Below are 24,193 nucleotides of genomic sequence, written 5' to 3' on the forward strand. Positions count from 1 at the left end.
GACGTAGGCTCCGAACCAAGTAACCAAAATGAATCTCTATTTTTCACTGTGTTACTTTGTTTTGAAAATAAATACACTTATTGGGTCACTTAGAGCTCAAAAGAGAAGTTTGTAGAAGAGAGGTCAATGGAGAAGAAGATCGAGGAAAGCAAAAGGCAAAGTGTTGCGAATGGGAGCTATTCAGGGTTTTTATAGAATCTGATTTAATTATAGTCGTTTAATCAAAACGACAGACACACCGAGGGTCGTTGATTTGTAGAGAGAGATATGTCGTTGAGTCGTACGAAGAAGCATGCATCAAAAGTCATTTCAAAAGACGAGGAGTGGTGCCACGTGACATCCACCTATAAATGGGCACTTATGATGAAAGTGACAACCAAATCATTCTATTACCAAAGCGCCTCTCTGCGCGACGTCGGTACTCTCTACTGAACAAAGTGCCTCTAATAGGTAGTTTTTGAAAAATCACTAAGTACCCAGAGCGCAAAGGAGAATACAAATTTCAGAATGACCTTAGTAAAGGGGACAAGCAGGCGGAAGTCGGACTTTAGTCTAGTCAGTCGGTTACACCTCGTTCGACTAGACTTGAAGGGAAGACTAGTGATATGAGTTGTAATGAGCGAACCCAGAGGATAATGTGGCGGTTAAGGTTAAAGTAATGTGGTAGTCAAAGTCAATGAAGGAGAGTATCCCTCACCCGGCTCTAATTGCAACACCGGTCGGGGAGGCTCGGCCGACTCTTAAGCTGAAGTCAAGGGAAGAGAGCATCCCTCACTTGGCCTCATCGCTCGACCAGCACTGAGGCTCTCAAGTTCAGCCCGGTTAGGTTACAAGCCAGATGAGAGGAGGTCGACCAACCAGGTTTAAAAGTGGTCAGCCTTATAAGTCGACCGAAAGGTTTGACCTACCTCATAATAACCAGCTATATGAGCGGGCAGAATAAGGGCTTGCCCTCGGATGTTCATAAATCTTTCTATACATGTTCGGCTAGACAAAAAGGTCGGCCAGGTGTAAGACACTTGGTTTCATATTACTTCCCGAATAGATTTCCCCAATACCCCCAAGGCAGCATATTATTCTCTGGATGAACTTCTATTATTCAACATATATTAGGGCAACTTAATGCAAGAACAGGCATAAAGATGGTCGACTGGGATACACTCATATTCTCCGAATAGAGTTCGAGCATACAATGCATAACTAAGTAGATTGGAACGAGAACAGACATAAAGAAGGACAATAAAAAAAGGTATACATGTGGGTGAATGGAAAATTCCTCTGACAATTATTACATATTGCCTAGGTTGTACTCTTCCCACTATCTAACAAACCTCTAACACACTTTGCCACATCATGGTTACGGAGGTTATGTAGGATCGAAAGAGTGCGATAGAGGGGGGGTGACTCTTTTAAAAACTCTTTTCTTTTCGTAACGACTCATAAAACAAATAACAAAGTGGCAACGAAAGACAATACAAAAGACTTGAGTGGTTACATGGTTCGGAGCCTACGTCGACTCCTACTCCAAGACCCACGATCCTTAATCGCACCGTTGGGCAATTTATTATAACTCTTTTTTCCGAAATCCTCGGAAAGAAGCAGTGCGTACAAATAGTGTTGGTTGCTACTCGAAAAACCTAGAGGTTCCACTGTACAAAAATTTTGTACAAAGGTCTGAACCTTTTCCTAGCTACCATGTGTTCTTTTAAATTAAATTTTGGATCGCCTGCGGAACTTAACACGTTTGATCCAAAACTTAATCTATTTGTTCTTTTAGATTTTTACCTTGGATCTCCTGCGGAACTTAACACGTTCGACCCAAGTCACCTTAAGTTATTAATTCCATTAAATATTAATTTCTATAATTGGTTCCCAATACTGACGTGGCGAGACACATGGCCTTCTTGGATATGGTAGCAACCACCACCGACTAGACAAAATCTTTTATGGAAAGCTAATATTTAATTTCCTAAAATAACTTTAGGTTAACCGAAAAGAACAATCAAATCACAAGGGAAAATAAAATTAAAGAACACAACATCGAAAAACATATTCGAAATACTAGAATCGTAAGCCTCTTGTATTTAGTATTATTTCCAAAAATAACTAGTATGATGCGGAAAGAAAAATTACTAGTTATACCTTTTAGAAAGACCTCTGATCTTCTACCGTATTCCTCTTCTAACCTCGGACGTTGTGTGGGCAACGATCTTCCGAGATGAGAAATCACCAACCACCTTCTTCTCCTCCTAGCTAGGTTCGGCCACAAAAGAAGCTTAACCAAGGATGAAGAATTAAACACCAACCAAACTCCAAGAGATGTTAGCTTTCTCTCCTTCTTCTTCTTCTTCTCCAAGTAGTATCCGGCCACCACAAGAACTCCAAGAGGGATGAAGTATTCGGCCACCACAAGAAGAAGAAAGGGAGAAGATGATGGCCGGCCACAACACCAAGGAAAAGAGGGAGAGAAAATAATAGAGATTGTATCTTATGAAGGCACCCTCACCCCTTCTTTTATATTCCTTGGCCTAGGCAAATTAGGAAATTTAATTACAATAAAATTTCCTTAATTTCCTTGACATGATTTAATTGAGAAAAATAAAATAAAATTTCCCAATTTAATCTATATTGGCCGGCCACATCAAGGGGAAACAATTTAGACAAGTTTTAATCAACAAATTAAAACTTCCTAATTTGTTTCCGGAAATTTTAAAAATAAAATTTCTCTTCAAAAATCTCTTCATGGTTGATAAAAGGAAATTTCTATAATTTTAATTTTACAACATGTGAATAATTTTTAAAGAGAAAATAAAATATCTCACAAATCTACAAATAAGGAAAGAGATATCTTTCTTTAATCTTTTGTAGATCTTTTATAAGAGAGATATTTTAATTTTAATTCTCTTTAATAAATTATTTCTTCCACATAATAAAAATTAAAATTAAAATTCCTTTTTAATTTAATTTGGCCGGCCCCCACTAGCTTGGGTTCAAGCTAGGGCCGACCACCCCAATTTATACCTAGGCCGGCCCTAGCTTGGTTCCCAAGCTAGCTTGGCCGGCCCTTTATTGGTGGGTATAGAAGGTGGGTATAGGTGGGTATAGTACTCTATAAATAAGAGGCTACAATAGGGACCGAGAGGAGGAATTGGTTTTGGTCTCCCGATAAAATTAAGCATCCCGTGTTCGCCCTGAACACACAACTTAATTTTATCAATAATAATTCATTCCACTAGAGAACTATTATTGAACTACCGCACCAATCCCAAATTACATTTTTGGGCTCCTTCTTATTATGAGTGTGTTAGTCTCCCTGTGTTTAAGATATCGAATGTCCACTAATTAAGTGAGTTACTGACAACTCATTTAATTAATATCTAAATCCAAGAGTAGTACCACTCAACCTTATTATCATGTCGGACTATGTCCACCTGCAGGGTTTAACATGACAATCTTTATGAGCTCCTCTTGAGGACATTATCAACCTAGTATCTCTAGGACACAGTTTCCTTCTATAATCAACAACACACACTATAAGTGATACCATTTCCCAACTTATCGGGCTTATTGATTCATCGAACTAAATCTCACCCATTGATAAATTAAAGAAATAAATATCAAATATATATGCTTGTTATTAAATTAGGATTAAGAGCACACACTTCCATAATAACCGAGGTCTTTGTTCCTTTATAAAGTCAGTATAAAAGAAACGACCTCAAATGGTCCTACTCAATACACTCTGAGTGTACTAGTGTAATTATATAGTCAAGATAAACTAATACCTAATTACACTACGACCTTCTAATGGTTTGTTACTTTCCATTTTTGGTCGTGAGCTACTGTTTATAATTTATAAGGTACTGATAACATCATCTTCTGCATGTGACACCACATACTATGTTATCTATAATATAAATTAAATGAACAACTACAAACAAATGTAGACAATTTGACCAAATGTGATTTTTTATACATAATGAATGTTTACGAAGCTTAGGCTTTCAGTATACACTCCAACAATCTCCCACTTATACTAATGACTAAGCTGCCATATCTTCTACCATACATCTGATTCTCATTCCCTCCACATGCCGATCAAAAGCTTTCGCCGGAAGGGCCTTAGTGTAAGGATCTGCTAGGTTATCCGCTGATGCAATCTTGGCGATGACAACTTCTCCTCGCTTCACGATATCTCGTATCAGGTGGAACTTGTGCTCTATATGTTTACTTGCCTTATGAGCTCATGGTTCCTTCGAGTTTGCAACTGCACCGCTATTATCACAATAAATTGTTATGATTTTGGGCAAACCAGGAATCACATCTAAGTCCATTAGAAAGTTCCTGAGCCATACTGTTTATTTAGCTGCCTCAGAGGCTGCTACATACTCTGCTTCCATGGTTGAGTCCGAAATGCATTTCTGCTTAACACTCCTCCATGAAATGGCTCCACCTCCTAAAGTAAACACATAGCCTGATGTAGACTTACTATTGTCCCTATCTGATTGGAAATCTGAATCCGTGTAACCCACAGGGAGTAAATCGTCTGCTTGGTAAACTAGCATATAATCTCTAGTCCTTCTCAGGTACTTTAATATATGCTTTACCGCAGTCCAATGTCCTTGTCCAGGGTTACTCTGATATCTGCTGATCATGCCCACGACAAAACAAATATCAGGTCTCGTACATAGCATTGCATACATAAGGCTTTCTACAGCCGAGGCATAAGGAACTGCTTTCATGTCTTCTATCTCCTTTGAAGTCTTAGGAGACATCTCTTTAGATAGAGCTATTCCATGCCTGAAAGGTAAGAAACCTTTCTTAGAATCTTGCATGCTAAAACGAGCAAGGATTGTATCTATATATGAAGCTTGGGACAGACACAACATTCTTTTCTTGCGATCCCTTATTACTTTGATCCCAAGTATGTGTGCACACTCTCCTAAGTCCTTCATATCAAATTGTTTGGACAACCATACCCTTACGTCTGACAATACCTTGACATTGTTGTCAATTAACAAAATATCATCTACGTATAGTACAAGAAATACCACCACGTTTTCGTTACACTTCTTATATACACAAGACTCATCCGAACTTTGAATAAATCCATATGACTGGATTACTTCATTAAACCGGATGTTCCAAGATCTTGAAGCTTGCTTCAGTCCATAAATGGACCGATTGAGCTTGCACACTAGATGCTCTTTGCCTTTTTCAATGAACCCTTCTGGTTGCTTCATATGGATGTTTTCTTCAAGACTTCCATTAAGGAAAGCTGTCTTGACATCCATTTGCCAAATCTCATAATCCATATGAGCAGCAATGGATAAGAGTATCCGGATAGACTTAAGCATGGCTACCGGTGAAAAGGTTTCCTCATAATCGATTCCCTCTTTTTGAGTGTATCCTTTTGCAACAAGCCTAGCTTTGAAGGTTTCTACCTTCCCGTCTGTCCCTCTTTTCCTTTTGTAGATCCACTTGCATCCAACGGCTTTTACACCATCAGGTGGTTCTACAAGCTCGGACCTTATTAGAGTACATAGACTCTATTTGAATTCATCGTCTTTTGCCAAGATGCATCTATATCTTGGAGTGCTTAGTCATATGTCCGGGATCGGGTTCATCAGGGATCAAGTCGAAGACTCTCCCAAAACATGAATCTCTCGGGTTGCCTTACCTCCCACTACGACGAGGCACTGTCTGTGGTTGTGTATCATGTGTGACACGTGTTGCAGTTTCTTGTGGTACTTCATCTTGTACTGTTGGTACTAAAGTAGACGTGTCCTCTCTTAGTTCTTCTAAAACAACTTTACTACTGGGCTTGTGATCCATTATATAGTCTTCTTCTAAAAACTGGGCATTGGTGCTAACAATGACCTTCTAGTCTTTAGGACTATAAAATAAACCTCCTTTCGTTCCTTTGGGATATCCCACAAACACTCGAACTTCTGTACAAGATTCTAACTTATCAGCATCTGGTTTCAGCATATGTGCTGGACTACCCCAAATCCGAATATGTCTTAGACTGGGTTTTCACCCATTCCACAATTCTATGGGAGTAGAAGAAACTGATTTAGAAGGTACTAAGTTCAGAACATACGGTTTTTACAAAAACCTTGTATTTTGTATTTCTATCGATCTAAAAGACAACCATTTTGTCAAAAACTGTTGTCTTTTGTCAAATTAACAACAGTTTCCTCAAACTCTCTCTAGAGTATTGTCTTCTAACAAATTCGTCGTAGTGTGTCTTGATACTTTTACCTAGTCGTTTCTCCACATCAGCCTTGTACTCTTTGAACTTATCAAAGCACTCGGACTTGCGGTGCATTAGGTAAATGTATCCATATCTTGAATAATCGTCTATGAAAGAGACAAAATATTCAAAACCTCCTCTTGCCTGGACAGACATAGGACCACACAAATCAGAGTGAACCAACTCTAACACTTCTTTGGCTCTATACCCCTTGGCCTTGAACGACCTCTTGGTCATTTTACCTTCCAAGCAGGATTCACAAGTTGGAAAATTTTCCAACTCTAATGAACCCAAAAGTCCATCGGCTATAAGCCTCTGAATCCTACTTAAGTTAATATGACCAAGCCTTAGATGCCAAAGATATGCTTGGTTCATTTCCGAAGGTTCTTTTCTCTTATTAGAATTAGAAGATGAGTTATAAATTTCCATGTTTTGCTTTGTGGAAGAAATTGGATTTAAAGTATACAAATTGCCAACCAATGCACCAGAACAGATAATCACATTATTTCTTTTAATAACTACATCGTTACTGAAAGAAACAGAATATCCATCTAAAAACAGTTTAGAAACTGAAATTAAATTCTTTCTAAAACTGGGTACATAAAGACAATTTCTTAAAACCAAATTTCTATTTCTACTAAAAGATAAGTAGACGTCTCCCACTGCAACAGCTGCCACCTTAGTAGCATTGCCCATGTAGACGGTAATTTCTCCTTCAGATAGTCGTCGGGTTTCCTGGAACCCCTGCAAGGAATTGCAGACATGATCAGTGGCTCCTGTATCTACACACCAGGTGCTGGTAGATAACACCGCTAAACATGTTTCAACAACTAGAGCATGAGATATACCTTTGTTTTGGTTCCTACGAGGACAGTCCGCCTTCCAATGTCCTGCTTGCCCTTCGGCTTCTTCACTCCGGCTTTAAATCCCGTACTCTGAGATTTATTCACTTTCTTTGCTGAACCAGCTTGTTTCTTCTTCTTCTTTCCTCTCGGTTTAGAAGTAGAACCATTTTCAGCATAGTGAATTTGAGCATTGTGACGAAATAATCCTTCTGCTGCTTGAAGTTCTGTCAGTAGTTCCGCTAATGAATAAATCCTCTTATTCATATTATAGTTCAAGCGAAACTGCTCAAAACTTCTAGGTAGCGTTTGGAGGATCATATCGATCTGGGTTTCCCCATCAATTTCTCCTCCAAGGATCTGTATCTCGTTCAGATAAGCCATCATCTTTAGGATATGATCCCTCATAGGAGTACCCTCTTGCATGGTGGCTGTCATTATCTTTCTCATGGCTTCTTGCCTAGAAGCCCTATCCTGATGACCAAAGAGTTCCTTGAGATTGTTCATAATATCATAGGCTGTTGGTAAATCTTGATGCTGATGTTGCAATACATTTGACATTGAAGCCAAAATGTAACACCGCGCCATCTCATCTGCTTTTACCCATTTCCTATGATATTCAATCTCCTCTTGGGTAGATTCACCAGTAGGTGCTTCAGGGCACTGCTCAGTCAGTACAAATTTATAGCTTTCAGCAGTAAGGATAATGTCCAGGTTCCTTTTCCAATCTATGTAATTAGGTCCAGTAAGTCTATTCTGTTGAAGTATGATGGACAGTGGGTTGAAAGTCATCCTAAGAATCACAAATAACTTTTGGTCAGAACTCTAAATTTAGAATAATATTGATTCCTCAAACAATACTATTTTAAATTAACCAACACCTCAAAACACCGTGAATTTTGTATGCCACGTTAGTGTGGACGTATACTAATTCAACATTTGTAAAAGGAGGGTTTTAACCCATTAATTTTATTATCTTGTCAACCTAACTTTTTGACAAATAAAATTAATAGTTGGTATCATTTGGTCACACAAATAATAGCAGTGACTCCGATGGGGAGGATACTATTAGATGTGTCTAAGTGTATACCACTACTTGACACTAAGTCCATTAATAAGATTATGCCCCTTCCGTTGGGGAAGATCGCACGCTCTTAATTAACTTCCTATAGTCATCCAAAAATGGAAGTCTGTTCTAGTGATCCGCAAACAAGCTCATCCATTATGGAGGAAGGCACTCAGAGCCAACGCGCAAGCTTGTTTGCATCACTTACAAACCAGTAATGGAGACCATGTGATTTACTTAAAAATCTCTCTCCCACTTAGTTATTTATAAATGAGGAATTTTAACTATGCTAGCCTACTAAACTTGTAAACTAACATGCACACACAGCACAATATAAAAGCAATAAATAGAAAATCTAATTTTTAACTATTATGGCTTTTGTCTCTAGTTGTCCTCCGTGTGTTGTCATCCCAAGCTGCTGCCATATTTGGCCACCGCCACCGGGTCTAGCTGTCGCATCCATCTTGCTCCTAGTTCCGCTGCGTCTCTGGTCCTTAGAAGGTTCCACGCGTTGCAAGATTCGATCCGCGACATAAATAGAATTTTACATTTTGATCCTATATTCCATAAAAGGAATGTACATGTATCTAGATCAAAAATAAAATCCTAATAAAACTAAATACAGCTCCTGCTGTATTTAAATACAATCATGCACACACATATAAATGCCCTTGACATGTCCAAGGGTCCAATCATACACATAATAACTAAAAGTCATAATAGTTGGATCCTGCATCCACAAAGTTAGCACATCCTACTATTAACCTGCCTAAATTATGTATGACATGTGCATAATTAACCTAATACCAAATACACAGAGGCAAAACCCTAGCTCTGATACCAATTGTTGGTTGCTACTCGGAAAACCTAGAGGTTCCACTGTACAAAAATTTTGTACAAAGGTCTGAACCTTTTCCTAGCTACCATGTGTTCTTTTAAATTAAATTTTGGATCGCTGCTTAACACGTTTGATCCAAAACTTAATCTATTTGTTCTTTTAGGTTTTGACTTGGATCTCCTGTGAAACTTAACACGTTCGACCCAAGTCACCTTAAGTTATTAATTCCATTAAATATTAATTTCCATAATTGGTTCCCAGTAATGACGTGGCGAGGCACATGGCCTTCTTGGATATGGGAGCAACCACCACCTACTAGACAAAACCTCTAATGGAAAGCTAATATTTAATTTCCTAAAATAACTTTAGGTTAACCGAAAAGAACAATCAAATCATAAGGAAAAATAAAACAAAAGAACACAACATCGAAAAACATATTCGAAATACTAGAATCGTAAGCCTCTTGTATTTGGTATTATTTCTAAAAATAACTAGTATGATGCGGAAAGAAAAATTACTAGTTATACCTTTTAGAAAGACCTTTGATCTTCTACCGTATTCCTCTTCTAACCTCGGACGTTGTGTGGGCAACGATCTTCCGAGATGAGAAATCACCAACCACCTTCTTCTCCTCCTAGCTAGGTTCGGCCACAAAAGAAGCTTAACCAAGGATGAAGAATTAAACACCAACCAAGCTCCAAGAGATGCTAGCTTTCTCTCCTTCTTCTTCTTCTTCTCCAAGTAGTATCCGGCCACCACAAGAACTCCAAGAGGGATGAAGTATTCGGCCACCACAAGAAGAAGAAAGGGAGAAGATGATGGCCGGCCACAACACCAAGGAAAAGAGGGAGAGAAAATAATAGAGATTGTATCTTATGAAGGCACCCTCACCCCTTCTTTTATATTCCTTGGCCTAGGCAAATTAGGAAATTTAACTACAATAAAATTTCCTTAATTTCCTTGACATGATTTAATTGAGAAAAATAAAATAAAATTTCCCAATTTAATCTATATTGGCCGGCCACATCAAGGGGAAACAATTTAGACAAGTTTTAATCAACAAATTAAAACTTCCTAATTTGTTTTCGGAAATTTTAAAAATAAAATTTCTCTTCAAAAATCTCTTCATGGTTGATAAAAGGAAATTTCTATAATTTTAATTTTACAACATGTGAATAATTTTTAAAGAGAAAATAAAATATCTCACCAATCTACAAATAAGGAAAGAGATCTCTTTCTTTAATCTTTTGTAGATCTTTTATAAGAGAGATATTTTAATTTTAATTCTCTTTAATAAATTATTTCTTCCACATAATAAAAATTAAAATTAAAATTTCATTTTAATTTAATTTGGCCGGCCCCCACTAGCTTGGATTCAAGCTAGGGCCGACCACCCCAATTTATACCTAGGCCAGCCCTAGCTTGGTTCCCAAGCTAGCTTGGTCGGCCCCTTATTGGTGGGTATAGAAGGTGGGTATAGGTGGATATAGTACTCTATAAATAAGAGGCTACGATAGAGACCGAGAGGAGGAATTGGTTTTGGTCTCCCGATAAAATTAAGCATCCCGTGTTCGCCCCGAACACACAACTTAATTTTATCAATAATAATTCATTCTACTAGAGAACTATTATTGAACTACCACACCAATCCCAAATTACATTTTTGGGCTCCTTCTTATTATGAGTGTGTTAGTCTCCCTGTGTTTAAGATATCGAATGTCCACTAATTAAGTGAGTTACTGACAACTCATTTAATTAATATCTAAATCCAAGAGTAGTACCACTCAACCTTATTGTCATGTCGGACTAGGTCCACCTGTAGGGTTTAACATGACAATCCTTATGAGCTCCTCTTGAGGACATTATCAACCTAGTATCTCTAGAACACAGTTTCCTTCTATAATCAATAACACACACTATAAGTGATACTATTTCCCAACTTATCGGGCTTATTGATTCATCGAACTAAATCTCACCCATTGATAAATTAAAGAAATAAATATCAAATATATATGTTTGTTATTATATTAGGATTAAGAGCACACACTTCCATAATAACCGAGGTCTTTGTTCCTTTATAAAGTCAGTATAAAAGAAACGACCTCAATTGGTCCTACTCAATACACTCTGAGTGTACTAGTATAATTATATAGTCAAGATAAACTAATACTTAATTATACTACGACCTTCTAATGGTTTGTTACTTTCCATTTTTGGTCGTGAGCTACTGTTTATAATTTATAAGGTACTGATAACATCATCTTCTGCATGTGACACCACATACTATGTTATCTACAATATAAATTAAATGAACAACTACAAACAAATGTAGATAATTTGACCAAATGTGATTCTTTATACATAATGAATGTTTACAAAGCTTAGGCTTTCAGTATACACTCCAACAAATAGATGAGTAAAATAGTAACAACCTACTATCTTACAAGTAAATAAGTACAATGCAAGTTAATAAAAATATACCGACAGAAGATTAGAGATGCAGCTTGTCGGCACTTCTTGAAGCAGTAGCTTGCTTATGAAGACGAGTAGTTGTAGTACGAATAGCAACTTGCATAGAGATCAACTTCAAACAGATTCTTTGTTAAGTCTCGGACCTCGAGCTTCACTTTTATAAGAATGGTCAACGTTCGGTCGACCGATCCTTGGGTACGATCAACCAAACCCACTCCCTACCTTCTTTGCTAAGATCTGATCCTCGGGCATTAATGATGTTTAATGGTTCGGTCGACCGATCCCATTGTTCGGTCAACCGGATGGTGAGCTTTCCCCGTTCATCGAGATTCTTCATTAATGCACCATTAATGTCTTTATTGTTCGGTTGACCGATCCCCTAGTTCGGTCGGCCAATCAGGTAGTCCTCCTTCTTTGCTTCGGCTCGATCAGATCTGTGCTGAGCCATCAGGGTTCGATCGACCGATCAGCTTGTTCGGTCGACCAATCTCTGCGTTTAGTCGACCGATTAGGCCGGATTTGCAAAACCGTGTTAGACATATAATTTTGCAAAATAGAGATTAGCACAATAATATTATATTTGATACATGAGTAGTATTAGACAATAGAACTGTCTTGATCTCAACTTGGATACCTTCCCGGTTCTTCAGTTGGATCAGCGTCAAACATTAGTCCTCCAGACTTGTTTGGACTTTGGCTGCTCAGTGTCTGATCACCTGATCCACTAAGACTTTTTCTGCAATACTACATTAGCCAGCAGCAATAATAGTAATACAGAATGCTATGGTAAAACTAAACTTTGAATCACCGAGATCCTTTGGTCCGGTCGACCAGAAACCATTCGATTAACCTTGCTTGGAGTTCACTCCTCCAAGACTTCTCGTTACCTAAGGTTATCTCCCGTTAGGATTTTCACCATCTGTCTTCACTCACCAGAACCTAAGGTACCACCCCCTAGGGTTTTTCTCCACCTGGTTTCACTCACCAAGATTCAGTATTCGGCTATCGAGGGATCAGGTCCTCCAGACCTATTGAATCCACCTGGCTTCCATGATCTACCAAGATTTCCCTTGCCTAGCCTACAGCTAGGACTTTCCATGCATAACCAAGACTCAGTATTCTGCTATCTAGAGATCAGGTCTTTTAGACTTATCGAATCCACCTGGCTTCCACGATCTACTAAGTTTCCCTTGCCTAGCATACAACTAGGACTTTCCATGATCAAGCTTTATTAAACATACTTAAACATATTTATCGGATATTAAAACCTTGGAAGTCGATTGCACCAATAGGTTATGTGAGGTGGTATATAAAAGGGGAGTCCTCTCCGTTGGTAATGTATGTTCTCTGAACATCAACAACTTACTCTCACATGCATGTTCTTACTGTTCTTCATTCACCCGTCCAGACTTGTATTGACTTGAGCGTCGGAGGGCCTTAGCCAAGGACTCTCCCCCTGATTTCAAGAGGTTGACGTTTTATTGACTCGTCTCTATGTGCGCAAGATCAGAAGGAAGCTCTTCCATGGAGTAAAAAATCTTCTCTCACTCAATAGTCAATTCGTCATGTCTAGTGCTTTATCTCTATAGTTTTTAGATATGATCAAATGTTTTTGGCTCATGACTAAATAATTGACCCAAGACATCTTGTTCATGGAGAAAAAGTTTCAATTTCAAACTTAGTCTACAAAATAAGAATTTAATCGACTAATGAAAGTTTAACTGAATAAGTAGTCAATTAAAAGCCCATTTTTCACGATAAAAAAATACTATAGGTTAAATCAAGTAAAGTTAATTTAATTAACTTAAGGTTGTGACTTAAAAAGCAAAATGTTTTTGTAAAGAGCGAAATCAATTGGGCGGGCAACTGAAGAACATTCAACTAATTTAGTGTTGGAAATGTGAATGGAATAATAAGGTGGAGACAAAGAGACTCTATTGTGCATGGGTTTAGTCCCACATTAGAAGTCTCTTGGTTTTATTGTTGGTTTAAATTATGACACATGCATTGTAAACATATGCATGGGTAGAGACTCTCTAACGCATGAGTGCGCAGGGGTGGGTGCAAATCCAGAGCCCGGATTGTACTGAACCAAGGTTGACTCGTGCGCGAGCACGACTTGCGCATGTCGAATGCCGGTCCGGTTGAGGTAAGATTTACCCAAAAGAATGAACCAACATATTGCCACTTGAATCTTGCTTAAGGGTGTAATGGAAGCATTAATGTGAAATTAATGCTTATTCCGTAACGTCTCGACATTAATGGCGGCATTAAACTCATTAATGGTGATTTCGTAACGTCTCGGTATTAATGACGACATTAATCTCATTAATAATGATTCTGTAATGTCTCGACATTAATGAAGACATTAAACCCATTAATGATGAAATTAAACTCAGCATTAAATGATCATAATTTGATCATTTATTGCAGACAAGATGAGAGCTTCTATATAAGGAGGCTGGATCTTGAGCAAAGCAAGGAAAAACGAAAAGCGAAAGCAAAGTGGAAGTGAAGCAAAAGCAAGAGAATTCCTCCACCTTCGTTCCCCGATTCTTTTCTCTTAGTCGTGCATCCGCTCAGCTAAACTACTTGTGATAGCACTCAGGTGCATTCTCAGTTCGCCACGAACAACCAGTGCTTGGTTGCGTTCGTGGTTTTGCCACTGTATCCTGAGAAACAGACGATCCGAGAAAACCTCAAAGCACAGCTGGAGGTGGGACGAATCTGTTTCAAGGAAACTGCGTCGATCACAGGCCTCGGTCCGCTGCTCTGTTTGTCCGCTCGGTTGGACTCTTCATCTGCTGGGTCGGCCACTCGCCCTTCTGATCTGCCCGACCGGTCTCCCGCTCTGCCAGTCTATCCTTCAGTCTGCTCGGACGCTTTGATTGCTCAGACTCTGAGGTCAGAAAACCAGCCCCTGCTGGCAGCCTGAGATTATTTGCTCAGGTCATCTTAACTGTGAGTTGAATTTAATTCTAGTATTTAGATTCAGCTAATTTCCTGTAAATCTCCAGCTACAGATTGTTTGGTTTCCAACAATCTTGAAATAGATTTGATTCTGTTGAGATGGCCACGGAATGAAATGTTGAGGTGCAACAGACTCAACACGTGCAGGCCCCCCTCCGCCCGATTGGAACTGTGTCAATCAGTCATAGGGAAAAGCCAGAGAAGTTCAATGGAGTAAACTTCAAGAGGTGGCAGCAGAAGATGCTCTTCTACCTGACCACGCTCAATCTGGCTCGGTTCTTGACCGAGGATCCTCCCAAGCGCATTGAGGATGCTGATGCGCAAACCATCAGTACCGTAGAGGCATGGACTCATTCTGAGTTCCTTTGCCGAAACTATATCCTCAACTACCTTGCCGACTCGCTGTACGCTATGTATAGCATGAAGAGAACGGCTAAGGAGTTGTGGGAGTCTCTGGACAAGAAATACAAGATGGAGGATGCAGGGGCAAAGAAGTTCATCGTGGGCCGATTCCTGGACTACAAGATGGTTGACTCCAAGACAGTGATCAACCAAGTCCAGGAGCTTCAGGTGATCTTGCACGAGATCCACTCAGAAGGGATGGTTCTGAGTGAAACCTTCCAGGTGGCTGCCATCATTGAGAAACTGCCTCCCGGCTGGAAGGACTTCAAGAACTACCTGAAGCATAAGTGGAAGGAGATGAATGTGGAGGAACTCATTGTTCGACTTCGCTTCGAAGAAGACAACAAGAGTTCAGAGAGGAAACTGTTCTCTCAGGCTACTGTGAAAGCCAACGTGGTCGAGCTCGATCAAAGCTTGAAGCGGAAGAACCCCAAGTCTTCCAAGATGGGACCCAGAGGAGGCATCAGCAAGAAGAAGTTCTTTGGGAAGTGCTTCAACTGTGACAAAGTGGGTCACAAATCTTCGGAGTGTAGAAAGTCGAAGAAGAAGCAAGAGGCCAACCTGAACGAGGGACCAGAAATGGACGACCTCTACATTGTGGTCTCTGAGTTGAACCTGATTGGTTCAAACCCGCGGCAATGGTGGATCGATACTGGAGCCACCAGACATGTGTGCTGCAACAAGGAGCTGCTCCGCAACTTCGAGGAAGTCACTAGAGACAAACTATTCATGGGGAACTCAGCAACCTCAGACATCATGGGCCAAGGAAAGGTGGTGTTGAAGATGATCTCGGGCAAGGACCTCACTCTGAACAATGTGCTGTATGTTCCGGAGATTCGGAAGAATCTAGTGTCCGGATCACTGTTAAGCAAGCATGGCTTTCGCATTGTTTTTGAGTCGGACAGAGTTGTATTGTCCAAAAATAGAATGTTTGTAGGAAGAGGCTATGTATCTGATGGGTTGTTTAAGCTCAATGTAATGACCATTAAGCCCAAGATAAATAAAAATGAAAATTCTTCCACTTATATGCTTGAGTATTCGTGTTTGTGGCATGGTAGACTAGGACATGTTAACTACGATGTGTTGCGTGTTGGTGCAACCATAGGTCAGGTTGACCTGGTTGACCCGACTCGAGTTGACGTGACTCGAGTTGTATTTTGATGTTTGACTTAGGAAGATTGTTGGTGCAACCTTAGGTCGAGGTTGACCTAGTTGAGTTGTATTTTGATGTTTGACACTCGTGGAAGAATTGTATTCTTGATATGGGACAAGAATAGATGTTTGGGAGATTATTGGTGCAACCGTAGGTCAAGGTTGACCTGGTTGACCTGATTCGGGAAAAAGTCCAAGTATGGAGACTTGGCACTAGAAAAGTCCAAGCAGGGAGCTTGGCACGCGAAAAGTCCAAGTATGGAGACTTGGCACGGGAAAAGTCCAAGTATGGAGACTTGGCACTGGAAAAGTCCAAGTATGGAGACTTGGCACGGGAAAGTCCTAACTGGGATGTTAGGTTGGAAAGTCCCGTGAGTGAAGCCGGGAAGGTCCTAACTGGGATGTTAGGCGGTGTGGAAAGTCCTGGTGAGTGAAGGCAGTGGAAAAGTCCTAACTGGATGTTAGGCAATGGGAAAGTCCTAACTGGGATGCTAGACATGGAAAGTCCAGTGAGTGAAGCCGAGCAAGAAAGTCCTAACTGGATGTTAGGCGTGTGGAAAGTCCTAAGTAAAGCCGGGCAAGGAAAATCCAGATGGATCAAGGGTGATCGACATCCGTGTTGAGAAGTCCAAGTGAGTGAAGCTTGGCATATGGAGTCGGAGAGGGCTCGGTGGCTCGTTCTCCGAACTAGGTTAGAGAGGCACTCTAAACCTAGGAGTTGGATCGGATGACCGATCCGGTGATATTGTTTGCCACGATCGGTCCGGTGGCCGATCGAATCGCATCGATGGCTCATCGATCGATGCGCCGAGACCGATCGAGGCAACGCAACTGTGAGAAGAGTGGATCGGCTCGACCGATCCACCCATGATCGATCGGCGCCGATCGGGCATAGATCGATGGCGTGAGGAGTTGATCGGTCTATGGACCGATCGGAGGTTCCTGATCGGTCCACGCACCGATCGGGGCTTCGATCGCGACACCGATCGATGCGGGACCATCGGTGACAAATGAAGCTTCACGCGCCTAGGCCGATCGGCCGGACCGATCAGGTCTAATGACGCCGCTAGTTTCTTCATTGTCTTCTTCGCAGTATAAAGGGGTCGAGAGTCAGAGCGCACTTCTTCTTCCTTAAGGAAATACTCTTACAAGCTTCGCTTCTTCTTCTGCTGAGCTTTGTTGAGCTCGTTGGGTGCTAAAGCTTGCGTGAGCTTCTTCTTGTTCTGGTTTTCTAGCTAGGCTTGGATCCGAGAAGCCGCTTCACGAGGTTCCCGCCGACTTCAAGAAGGCAAGCAAGTGTTGTTTACATTTCTGTTCTTGTTTTCTTGTTCCTATTTGTACTCCTATTGCTGTTGCAAAGATTGTGGTGAGGTTTCTCCACCCACAAGGAGTATCTATTAGCCGGGTTTCCGGGGACTCATCCACCGACGGATTGGTAGGCTTCGTCCACCTTACGGACACGCCGAGGAGTAGGAGTTCATCTCCGAACCTCGTTATATGGTTTGTCTTTCTTCTCCTGTTTTCTTTCTACATCTATTTTTCCGCTGCGCTAACCCTAGTTTGTAGAAAGAAACGAGCAATTTGGGTCGGCTATTCACACCCCCCTCTCTAGCCGTACGAAGAGATCCCAACATTGCGTAGATTAATAAACATGCAAAGCATACCTACATTCCACCTTGACCCAAAACACAAGTGTGAGATTTGTGTTGAAGCGAAAATGACAAGGTCATCCTTTCAACATTCATCCTTTCAACATATTGAAAGAAATAATGAACCACTTGACCTAATCCACACTGATGTGTGCGACCTAAAAGGTACACCAACACGTGGTGGTAATAAATACTTCATCACTTTTGTAGATGATAACACAAAATATTGTTATGTATATCTTCTCAAAAGTAAGGATGAAACTATAGAGAAATTTGCTCTCTATAAGAATGAGGTTGAAAACCAACTTAATAGGAAAATTAAGATGGTTCGAAGTGACCGAGGCAGTGAATATGTGTCACCATTCGCTGAGTTGTGTGTTGAACATGGGATCAGACACGAAACAACAACTCCATATACTCCTCAGCAAAATGGAGTTGCTGAGCAAAAGAATCGAACTCTTAAGCAGATGATGAATGCTCTTTTATTAAGCTCTGGATTGCCAGAGTCCGTGTGGGGGGAAGCTGTGTTAACAGCTAATTACCTTTTAAATAAGGTGCCCCAGAAGAAAATAGATAAGAGCCCTTATGAGTTATGGAATGGAAGACAACCGTCCTACAAATATTTACGAATGTGAGGGTGTCTTGCCAAAGTGTTGGTACCTGATCCGAAAAGGATTAAGATAGGACCAAAGACTGTTGATTGCATATTTATTGGATATTCACATAACAACAGTGCTTATCGATTTTGTGTGTATGAGTCACACGTACCGGAGATACACAAGAACTCAATAATTGAATCGAGAAATGACTCTTTCTTCGAGCATGTGTTTCCGTATAAGACCCGTGAGGATGCTAGCTCCTCAAAATGGGCAACCGAAACACAAGGCGAAGAAGAAGATGATGATGACGAGGAACCCGTGGAGGTTGAGCCTAGACGGAGCAAAAGAGCTCGGGTAGAAAAATCCTATGGATCGGATTTTATCACTTTCATGTTGGAGAGTGAGCCCCGAAGTTACTCAGAAGCTGTAGTCTCTTCTGATGGACCTCACTAGAAAGAGACAATTGCATCTGAGATAGAATCTATCTTGCAAAATCACACTTAGGAACTTGTGGATCTTCCTCCGGGAAGTAAACCACTAGGTTGCAAGTGGATCTTCAAGAAGAAAATGAAATCAGATGGCACAATCGATAAATACAAGGCCAGATTGGTAATTAAAGGATACCGACAATGAGAAGGCCTTGACTACTTCGATACATACTCTTTGGTATCGAGAATAACTTCCATTAGAGTATTTTTGGATATTACCGCTCTATGGAATCTCGAAGTACATAAAATGGATGTAAAGACAGCTTTTCTAAACAGGGATTTAGAAGAGGAAATCTATATGGACCAACTTGAGGGGTTTTCTGTGCCAAGACAGAAAAACAAGGTTTGTAGATTGGTGAAGTCATTATATGGCTTGAAACAAGCACCAAAGCAGTGACATGAGAAATTCGATAATGCCATGAAGGAATGTGGATTCAAGATCAATGAATGTGATAAATGTGTCTACATGAGAGTCACAGAGAGTGACTATGTCATCTTGTGCCTCTATGTAGATGACATACTTATCATTGGGAGCAATGATAAGATAATCAAATTCACTAAAGATATGCTGAACTCAAGATTTGACATGAAAGACGTGAGCCTAACTGATGTGATTTTAGGAATTAAAATTCTTAGAACGACAGAAGGACTTGTTCTTAGTCAGTCCCATTACGTGGACAAGATTCTTGAGAAATTCACCAAGGGTGATAATGCGTTGGCATGAATGTCGATAGATACGAGTCAACATCTACCAAAAAATCGAGGTGAAAGTATCTCGCAGATAGAGTACTCTCGAGTGATTGGAAGTCTGATGTACTTGATGAGTTGTACTCGACCAGACTTGGCCTACGCAATAAGCAAACTGAGTAGATACACGAGTAATCCCGACATTGAGCACTGGAAAGGGATAACAAGAGTACTGAGGTACTTGAAGTATACTCGTGAATATGGACTGCACTACACAAGATATCCTGCTATGATAGAAGAATACAGCGATGCAAGTTGGATATCTGACATAAAAGACTCTAAGTCTACGAGTGGATATATCTTCACTCTAGCAGGTGCAGCCATTTCCTGGAAATCTTCTAAGTAAACCGTAATAACCAGATCCACGATGGAATCTGAGTTTGTAGCTCTTGACAAGTGAGGTGAAGAGGCTGAATGACTACGACAATTCTTAGAAGATATTCCTCTATGGCCGAAACTTGTGCCGACGATTTGCATACATTACGATAGGCAATCAACAATCGGTCGGGCATAGAGTCATCTGCATAATGGTAAGTCTAGACATATACGTCGTAGACATAATACCATTAGACAACTACTCTCAACTGGAATTATCATTGTTGACTATGTGAAGTCAAAGGATAACCTAGCGGATCCGCTAACCAAAGGGTTAAATCGAGAGTTAGTTACAAACTCATCAAGAGGAATGGGCTTGATGCCGTTGTCAGCGATCAGTGTAGAGGGCACCCAACTTATGCTGACTGGAGATCCCAAGAACTAGGTTCAAAGGGACAACTAATCTGCACTGACTAGACACACTTTGGGGGGGAGCCCAATGAAACAGTGACTAGACTAGGATAAGCCGATGGGCTTTTAATGATCAAAACGAGTAGATGGTAACTCTTGAGGGATCACCTATGTGAGAAAGAAGTAGGACCACTTCGAAGAGAATTGGAAGCACAATTCTTAGAGCTTCTCACAGAACCAGGCGTGTTCATGGCCAAGAACGAACACACTCATGAGAACTGAGTTGTATCAGGGAGAGTCTTGGGAGAGATTTATCACTGCTTACACAGACGGCAATATAGTTCAAGGACATCGTGTCTACTATCAGCCAGTAAGCAACCAGATCTTCACACGAGAAGGTTCAAAGGGTAAAACCTACCTATCATATACTTGACTCAACTGTTGAATGCTATCACATACCCTGTTTTCCATTCATGTGGGGGGTTGTTGGAAATGTGAATGGAATAAAGAGGTGGAGACGAAGAGACTCTATTGTGCATGAGTTTAGTCCCACATTAGAAGTCTCTTGGCTTTATTGTTGGTTTAAATTATGACACATGCATTGTAAACATATGCATGGGGAGAGACTCTCTCACGTGTGAGTGCGTAGGGGTGGGTGCAAATCCAGGGCCCGGATTGTACTGAACCAAGGTTGACTTGTGCGCGAGCACGACTTGCGCAAGTCGAATGTCGGTCCGGTTGAGGTAAGATTTACCCAAAAGAATGAACCAACATATTGCCACTTGAATCTTGCTCAAGGGTGTAATGGAAGCATTAATGTGAAATTAATGTTGATTCCGTAACGTCTCGACATTAATGGCGACATTAAACTCATTAATGGTGATTTCGTAACGTCTCAGTATTAATGGCGACATTAATCTCATTAATAATGATTCTGTAACGTCTCGACATTAATGAAGACATTAAACCCATCAATGATGAAATTAAACTCAGCATTAAATGATCATAATTTGATCATTTATTGCAGGCAAGATGAGAGCTCCTATATAAGGAGGCTGGATCTTGAGCAAAGCGAGGGAAAAAGCAAAGCGAAAGCGAAGCAAAAGCAAGAGAATTCCTCCACCTTCGTTCCCCGATTCTTTTCTCTTAGTCGTGCATCCGCTCGGCTAAACTACTTGTGATAGCACTCAGGTGCATTCTCAGTTCGCCACGAACAACCAGTGCTTGGTTGTGTTCGTGGTTTTGCCGCTGTATCCTGGGAAACAGACGATCCGAGAAAACCTCGAAGCACAGCCGGAGGTGGGACAAATCTGTTTCAAGGAAACTGCGTCGATCGCAGGCCTCGGTCCGCTGCTCTGTTTGTCCGCTCGGTTGGACTCTTCATCTGCTGGGTTGGCCACTCGCCCTTTTGATCTGCCCGATCGGTCTCCTGCTCTGCCTGTCTATCCTTCAGTCTGCTCGGACGCTTTGATTGCTCAGACTCTGAGGTCAGAAAACCAGTCCCTGTTGGTAGCCTGAGATTATCTGCTCAGATCATCTTAGCTGTGAGTTGAATTTAATTCGAGTATTTAGATTCAGCTAATTTCCTATAAATCTCCGACTACAAATTGTTTGGTTTCCAACATTTAGTTAATGTTCTAATTTTAAAAATAATATTGTTCGAGCAAAGTTTATATACATGACTTTGCAAATTGACTTATATATTGTCGATTGAGTACATTTACAGCCGAGTTTTTCAATTGACTGAGCTCATAAACGGCTGAAGAAGAAGCTTATATTTTGATCCAAAGGGTTGGTTAGCAAATAAGTTTTTCATGATCTAAGTTTTAGTGGACAAACATTAATAGAATAGTTGTTAGAACATATAAATGGCCATTTGAAAAAAAAATACAAAAGAGGATCGTCCAATAAGATTTACGCTGTGCTCTTTCCCTAATTATTATATTGCTCAAATTATATTAAATTTATTCTTTATTTTTTATCATTTTAATTTTCAAATCTCTAAGTTCATACCTGTTCTCATGCCTCCACATATTCTTAGAGTTGGTATACATATAAAAATATTACTGTCAATAGACTTAGTCTAATTCTAATGTGAGTGATTGTCTTCATAATTTACTTCCCTTTATCTTGATGAGTCGTCGAACTGACGATTTTATCAATTGCAATGATACTTCTTCTCAAACTTATTATTTTTATTATTGTAAATACTTTTCTATAAGTATTGGGTCAGTTTTATCAATTCCAATGATACTTCTTCTCAAACTTATTATTTTTATTATTGTAAATATTTTTCTATAAGAGTATTGGAGCTTATCAACCGTCTAGAGGAAAAAAAGTAATTTTTTCCCAATAAAAATTCCAAAGTATATATTCCTCTTTGCGTCCAACTCAAATTGTATATAATTTATTATCTTTATTTTATTTTTATGTTAATTTTAAAATCTTTACTTTCAAATTGCATACTTCGTTTAAAACTTTTTTTTAAGTTTATTATTTTTATTTACTGAAAAACCATTTTTAAGGTTATTTCCGCATAATGAAAAATTATAATGATTAATAAAAAAAAGGAGCATCTTTTGACGACTTCACTAAAGTTTCCCCACAAAAGGAATAATTCAATCTGACTAATAATTATGTAAACATTCAATCTACCAAATAACTATGATTGTTATCAATGATAATTAAAATATAATGTAATAATATCACTTTATTTTTTCTTATATAGTTAATTATTAGAAAATCTAAATTCTAAATTGAAAAAATAAAAAACTAAATATAATTCTAATTATATGATCTAACAACATTTACTAACCCCTAATTACAATGATACTTCTTCTCATACTTATTATTTTTATTATTGTAAATACTTTTCTATAAGTATTGAAGCATCAACGGTCATCTAGAAGAAAAAAGCGTATATTTTTTCCAATAAAAATTCCAAAGTATATATTCTCTCGTTTTAATGTTCCAACTCAAATTGTATATAATTTATTATCTTTATTTTATTTTTATGTTAATTTTAAAATCTTTACCTTCAAATTACATACTTCTTTAGATTTTTTTTTAAAGTTTATTTCCGTAGAATGAAAAATTATAATGATTAATCAAAATATGGCTCCCTTGCGACCTCGCTAAAGTTTCCCCACAAAAGAATAATTCAATCTGTCTATTAATTATGGAAACATTCAATCTACCCAATAACTATAAATAATTAAAATTGAATGTAATAATATCATTTTATTTGTTCTTATTTCTTTTAAAAGATAAAACAATCCCTAATCCTTCAATCCAATCGCCTCTTTTTGAGCGACCGGCGGATCGATGGCAGATTATACTCCTTCGTCCTCGTCGTCGGGGTTCTTCAACATCTGCGTGCTGCATTCGGTGGCGGCGGTGACGATAGGGGTGCTGATGATGTTCTACCTGGAGGCGGCGGCGGAGGTCGGGCACGGCCCGGAGACGGCGGCGAGGCTGCTGCAGGGGTCGAGCCCGCGCGACCAGATGTTGATCCACAACGCCGACTCCTTCTCCGGGCTGCTCCTCTGCGCCATCGGGCTGCTGCTCTTCATGGTGGCCTTCGTGGAGGATCGCGACTTCCAGGGTTTCTTCGCCAAGGGCTGCGTCCTGCTCCACGCCGCCGTCGCGCTCTGGCGCCTCTCCTTCGAGCGGCGCGTCGACGATCTGGCCGCACACTGGCCGCGGCAGTTCGTCGGCGATTTACTCCTCGGGCTGTCGTGGGTCATCTTCCTCGCCCACTCTTGGAAGGAAAAGTACGACTAATTATTTCAAAATTGACAGATCGAGGACATTAGAGCCCTGTCTATTTGTTTTTTTTTTTGAGTGGACGGATTTAAAAGGGGGAAAATATTTTTTTTATTTATTTCGTGAGGAAGGATGAATCGCTCATCTTTCTACCTTTATGTGTGTTTTTATCCGTTCGGATTGAACGTGAAGTCTGTCTTTCCTCAACAACGCCATCCATG

The 24,193-nt window shown here is 39.9% G+C and overlaps 1 protein-coding gene across 1 annotated transcript; it reads left to right on the forward strand.

Annotated features, from left to right (window-relative positions):
• The first annotated feature begins 23,531 nt into the window (after positions 1-23,531).
• Positions 23,532-23,990, forward strand: LOC122026550. The gene has a single exon (XM_042585288.1). The coding sequence runs from the start codon at positions 23,532-23,534 to the stop codon at positions 23,988-23,990; it is 459 nt and encodes a 152-aa protein (XP_042441222.1).
• The last annotated feature ends 203 nt before the right edge of the window (positions 23,991-24,193 follow it).

The sequence above is a fragment of the Zingiber officinale genome, chromosome 10A, assembly GCF_018446385.1.
Source record: "Zingiber officinale cultivar Zhangliang chromosome 10A, Zo_v1.1, whole genome shotgun sequence".
Classification (NCBI taxonomy): Eukaryota; Viridiplantae; Streptophyta; class Magnoliopsida; order Zingiberales; family Zingiberaceae; genus Zingiber; species Zingiber officinale.

Excerpts from the sequence above, each read along its gene's own strand:
- LOC122026550 (XM_042585288.1), top strand. The coding sequence starts at position 23,532 with ATGGCAGATTATACTCCTTCGTCCTCGTCGTCGGGGTTCTTCAACATC.